Source organism: Buceros rhinoceros, unplaced genomic scaffold (genome assembly GCF_000710305.1).
Source record: "Buceros rhinoceros silvestris isolate BGI_N320 unplaced genomic scaffold, ASM71030v1 scaffold2946, whole genome shotgun sequence".
NCBI lineage: Eukaryota > Metazoa > Chordata > Aves > Bucerotiformes > Bucerotidae > Buceros > Buceros rhinoceros.
This window is the reverse complement of record NW_010416729.1, coordinates 41,200-47,347: the sequence shown is the minus strand read 5'-3', so window position 1 is coordinate 47,347 and position 6,148 is coordinate 41,200. Positions and strand designations below refer to the sequence as shown.

At 45.0% G+C, this 6,148-nt stretch overlaps 1 protein-coding gene across 1 annotated transcript in view; it reads right to left on the bottom strand.

Moving 5' to 3' along the window:
- Positions 1-3,484: 3,484 nt before the first annotated feature.
- LRP4 (low density lipoprotein receptor-related protein 4) overlaps positions 3,485-6,148 on the bottom strand; it is a gene marked incomplete at its 5' end in the record, with an annotated part of 38,725 nt that continues 36,061 nt past the window's right edge. Inside the window, one exon of the mRNA XM_010137900.1 lies at positions 3,485-4,102. Coding sequence (XP_010136202.1) covers positions 3,779-4,102 — 324 coding nt within the window. The remainder of the gene's footprint in view (positions 4,103-6,148) is intronic.

Here is a 6,148-nt window from a genome sequence, read left to right as displayed (position 1 = left end):
CCTGGCGCCGGCGCTCTGGCGAAAGGCGGGGGCGGCGGCGTAGGGGAGCGGTGCGGTGCTGCGGAACCCTTTTGCAATGGGTTAAAGCAGCTCTGAGCTGGCTGCAACCACCTTTCGGGAGTGCCTCGTGTTAGGGAAACGGAGTTTCTGCTCTTTAGTATGATTAGTGGGTTTGCAAGCAGTAACTGTGTGTCGTTGGAGGACAGTGTGTTTTCCCTCCTTTGTTTCTTTGCTTCGGCTGAAGCAAGCAAAGGAAAAATTTCTTCAGGGGAATCAGAATAGAAGACAAGGGACAGAAGACTGCCATCAACTCAACTACAATTAATCTTACAATGCTGTCTCTCCCTACCACACTACATAAGCATCATCGATTTTTAAAACAGTTAGGTGATTATATTTTTGTGCGATGTCAGTGAAATCACTTCTGCGCTGTGTTTCAACTGTGACATAAGCAGGAATAAAGCTAAAATGCTTTTAAATATTTCTGGTACTTTTTTATCATAAAGGGGCATACAAGATTAGGAACAGTACTGCAGTGTCAGTTATTACTGAATGTTTCATTCATTATTCAGCCTTTTGCACAATTTAAACTCTTGGCTATTAAAAAAAAAAGCAACAGAACCTTGAACAAAACCACCTAGAGATAGGAAAACAGCTCTTCTTCAGAGCTGGGCAGAAGCTCAAGGCCACTACAGTCCTAATACTTTCCGAAAAGAGGAATGTTATCTGCTGCTGCAGTGTTAAAATGGTAACAAAAAAAGGGGCGGGGTGAGGGGCGGAAGCAAGGTGAGGGCAGGGTGAGAGGTATTGTGTGTGCACGAGTGTGGATATTTGTCCCTCCTAAAGGCAGAAGTGTGTGTGCGCTCAGTCAAAAGGACCCAGATCCATTCCTACCTTCCCGCTCCTCTCAAAGGAAAGTTGAGGTGCAAACAGGTCGGGGAGCTCCTTTTTCAAAGAGAGAGTCAAAATAACACGATTCACAACCAAAAGCCAGACAGAGTGGTTAAGAAAAGCTAAATTTATATTAAATTATCATCAACCCCTAAAATACTGAACACAGTGGTTAAATAACTCCAGAAAGTCCAATGTCTCCAGTGAATAACGTTAAAACCATTACATAGGAACACGTGGAAATCACTGACATTAGATCAGAACAGACAGGAGAGAGGTTTACTTTTTACAGCGTAAATCAGTGCTCAAGAGATCATCCTCCAGGGGCCTGTCTACATTCTTAAATCCTAAGTGCAACGAGGGTCTTCTCTCCCCCAGAACAGAGAACAATGATGCATGGCCTAAGCATCTGTCACTGGGTCTGTTTCTAGAAAAAAGAAAATAATTTCTGCCCACGTCACTGATAAAGGAGAGGCTGTGGGACATTTTGTTGCTTCTTTTCACCATAATCGTTTGAGGAAGGGAGCAGAGAGCAGTTAGGATTTGTTAGGCCGGATTGTGCAGGGTTCCTCCTAAGAAGCAACAAAGAGTTATTTATGAAGGTGGAGATCAGAAGCACCGTGAGTTGCTGAAAAAACTGACTACATTTTCCTTTTCATTGTGTACTTGGAACTCGGACAGCAATTATTTTGACAGGCCGACTGAACCTCAAAGTTGCAGGTCTAGGCAGATGTTTCTTTTCACCCCTGTCCCACCTCAGGATTTTGGTGCACACTCACAAAAGCTTTTAGGACAAAAAAAATCCACCCCAAAACTCAAAGAAACCCTGCTCTCCTAGAAGTCAGGGCCTCCCTCCCCTATCTACCCACTCACTCCCAGCTCTGATGCCCCTGCCTCCACATGTGGTTTCTGTTCAAATCAGTTCTTCTGCCTATGCTTGAGCCCTCTGGTAATAATATACTCCTTTCTCAGTTCCCAGTAAAGTCCACACCTCAGTCCAAAAGTGCCTCTGCCCAACAAAACAAGGCTTCCCAGTCTGAAATCAATAAAATAAATAATTAAATAAAAATCTAATTTAAAAAATCCCTCTGGGAGTAGGAAGGAGTCCCACATTAACACAGGGAAATTTCCAAGGCTTAGCTCCAGTTCATTTTCCACAGGAATATACACCAGTGATCCCCGTGGTGAGTTATGGACAGACTTTCAAGCCACCTAGCCAGGTCAAAGCTGCAACCTTCCCCTTTCTGCAAATCTACCTCCGCTGTAAAAGATACAGCCAACCCATTAGCAACTGCCATGTTTTTCAGGGGTAGCAAGACTAGCAAGGTAGCAAGGTACATCACATGGGAGATGCACCCTTCCCACACCTCTAAGCCATGTGCCTAGCGTATGCTTTGCTCTCTTTACACCACAGGTGGGAATGTACTTTACCTCTTATCAAGAGTTAAAGAGGTTACAGAGTTTGCCGTGAGAAATTCTTCACTGGAAACTTCTGCTTCCAAGTATCTGGCTTAACACTGAATATTTTACCATTATAGTATCCATATGAGTTGAGGGGTTAATATAAATCTCATTTTTGAAAAAACATCAAGAAGCTGCTGGGGTGTAACTGAAAGGATAGGATTACACCCCCTAGAGGGTAAGGACCTTGGAGGCCAGAGAAGAACCGAGGCTCATGCAGCTCATGGGAAAAATTACTTTGCAAGGAGAGTGATTTAGTGATAACAGAAGAGGTTAAAGTGCAATTCTATCTGATAAACAACTACTTAAAATGACCCTTACAGTTTCCTGATTATTGTTTTCTATTCTAGGTCAAATGGGCTCAGCCTAGTAATAAAGCAGTTCCTTCCTAAGTGTCAGCATTGAGCATTCCCCTGGGAAAGACTCAACCTAGGAATTTTTTCCCTCATTATCATAATCAAAGGCCCTAGAGGCAAAGAGAATTGGAACCTTTCAGAAGGTGGGGACTTAAATTTTCAGTCTTTTAATATATCACTTATGCAAAGACAAGAGTAGAGTAGAATTTAGGTCTTGCTGAGATTCATTTCCTCCCATTAGCTCTGTAGACCTAAGAACAATACCAATCTCTTCTTTCCTCCAACTCCAGTAAACACAGGGAGTAGTTCTGAAAGAGCCATTTGCTGATTCTTGTTTTTCCAGAGTAGAAACATGTTTTAACAGGAAAGGGAGAACAGGAGCAGTGTCCACTGCCAGCAACAGACAGTGCTCCAATCTGAGCATTCCTTGAAGTTTTTACTAGCAAGTGGGAAAGCAAGCAGTGATGTTCTCATGAAGTGAGTCACGGGAACCATGGTTACACTCTCTATGCCCTTAAAAGGTGACCTGATGCTGTGCCAGTGTCCTCTTGAGCCCCAAAGTATACCCCATCTATTTCAAGACCTCTCTCAAGTCAGAGATGACTCAACACAAAGGCTCAAAGAATGCCGCTAGTGCTGGAATGACTAGTGGAACTTCTGTGACCAGGAGCTAGCAATGAGGCAGCTCTGGTCTCTTCATGGGCATTGACCATGAGCTGTATGGCAGAGAATTTGCAGGTTGCCAGAGAACACAGAATCTGTGTTCAGGCCAGAGAAGTCACTGCAAAAGTTAACACGGCAGCTTCCAAAAAAAGGGGGAACATATAAATAAACCACAGACACTGGAAATGAACCAAAAGGTTCTCTGGGTTCCATCCCACCCATCCTCCCTCTCCACAGCTTGGGCACAGCTGCCCAAGCTCCTTGCTTGAAAGGCTGTCACAGTCTCTGGGCCCCTTGCAAGAGAGGCTGGTCTCTGTCCCGTTCCCTGTGCAGCAGGCAGAGTCCTGTCCTTTTTGTGCAGAGCAGAGGCCAGGGAGGGTATAAGCATTTCAAAAGTCTCTTGTACTTTAGACCTTGCTCTCCGTAGAGGACTTGCGTTGGTGCTTCCAGCCTGTGTCCGGGAGTGAACCACACCGTTCAGGAGTGGCTGTTGCTGTGTTAACACTGCTGCATTCAGACTGTTCTTCCTGTAGTAGCTGCTCAGTTTCGGTGTCATCCAGTGAACCAGAACTAGCCTGGATAGAGACCGTGTCTGTCTTCATGCATACACGATCCCGAAGGATCCCTCCTCGGGAGCTCCGAATCTGCTTAAGGTCATCCCACTCAGAATCACTGGATAAAAGGCATATCCCCTCCACAATCTTGATCTTGTAGCTGTGGTCAGGACCAGTCTAGGGAGCAGACAGATGAATGAAAAAATGCATCTATGGAAAAATACGGCAAAGAGCAAAGCAGAGCTGGAATGCAGACAGTGAAGCAGACAAAAGCCCAGACCTCCACTTAAACGGCCACTGGCTTTTTCACAATGGCAGAACCCATCCTAAGTTTCCCTTCAGTAATTCACCACCCCAAGACAAGGCCTCCCTGCTAGAGCTCACATTCTAAATTCCAGGAGCCTTCAAATCATGGAAGTGGAATGAGGATGAGTTGGCTCTTCTAGTTCAACTATATATATCCCCTGAGAGTAGGGAGTAAGAACAACACTGAGCCTAAAAAGGGAGAAAAAAAAAAAGACCAAAATGGGAAGCAGGAACAGCCAGAAGCCTTCATGCTAAAAGTAGGCAGGGAATTGATTCTAGGTCTGCAATATCTCTGTATCTGAGTCCTTCTAGATTCATCTCTCGGGACAGCACAGCTGGAATACCACTGCTGAGTCCAAGTCTCACAGTGATATAGGGGAAGGAGATTATAGGCAAACAACAGAAATGATCAGTGGCTAAAGGGACCATACTGAGGTTAAAGTAGTGAAACGTGTCTAACCTGTCTCACTGACAAAAGCATTAGAACAAGTGATCTATCCCTGAGGAGAAAGTGGAGGGGGCAGGTAAATATACATCTGGGTGTATCTAGGAGCAGCAGAATAGAGAGAAAAGTGGAAAGGATTTAAAATCCCCAGATAAATCCTGGCTTATCTATAGTAGATAAGGCTAAAATGGCAGGGAAGTTTGGGAAATTTACTGCACAGTACTGTTATGTTACCTTGTAAATACTAGTCTGTACAACAGAGATACGAAAACCTTGGTGGTCTGGGAAAGAAAAGAGAAAAATCTAAACTACAAGTTCACAGTCTGAGAGAGACACAGAAGAAGACAAAATAGAAGAGAAAGGGCGAGCTAAGCTCTTTGGAGACCGATTGAAACCTGCGTAAATCACAACAAACTCTGATAACACAGTTTCTTTGCCGATTATCCACCTTACATGGGAGAGTTCCCACGAAAATCCTCAAATGCTATTTCTTTGGCGACCGGTAGGACACGACATAGTACACAAAATGGACCTTCTTAAGCTCAAGCCGCATGCGTAATAGCTATGCAAAATTATTAATCAGTTTTTTAATATGTATGATTATTTGGGGGGGAAATACTTTATATGTACGTAAACGGGTGATATAAGCTTTGGCTGGGGTAACATACGGGGTGCGAGATTTGAGGAAGATATTCCCCTCACACTGGCGCTGACAAAGAATATGCTTCTCAATGCTACATTGGTGTTAAGGAGTTTTTCTTCCCAATTTTCGGTAACAGTTTGGTGACCACAAAGGGACAGATCTTCTGAACCTCGACGGATCCTGGGATCGCAGGGACCTCCAGCTGGCACCGAGGAATTCTCAGGGAGAATCCCCGATCCCCGAACCAAAGAGCTCAAAGCGAGAGCCCTGGGAATGTAAAGGCTTTTTCATTCAAAGGTTTAAGGGGGCTGCCCGTGAGACGTGGTGAAAGCCCCGCAGGGTTGGGCTGTAGAAGGGACCCAGGTCAAAGGGTAGTGGGCTCTGCTCGAGGACCACTAAAACGCAGGCGGCAGCTGCTGTAGGGATGCCTGGAGCGCCAGGCCTAAGGCCTTAAAGGTCACAGAGTAAACCGGTTCTTTCTCTCTTGCTCTCTGTGTGTGGTGCAGCTGCTTCTGTGTTGCTCTGTACGCTCAACGGTAACACTGTGTGTGGCGGGTGTTGTCTGTTCAGTCTGACGTTCTCTTGACTCTGAGTTTTTGTGTTGGTCTGTGAATCTCCTGATAAACGGGGAACAGAACATCTGGTACAGCTGCACAAGGGCAGTGAGCCACCGGAAGGTACCGGCGCTTCCCTGACTCGAAAACAGTCAGTGGAGTCCTGGATTTGGTAACATCTTTCCTGCCCAATCAGAGGTTTTACTTTACAGTTAAGCCTGTTCTAAGTAACTGCACTTTCTGAAGTTAATGGCATGTTTTTAAAACAGTGTCTG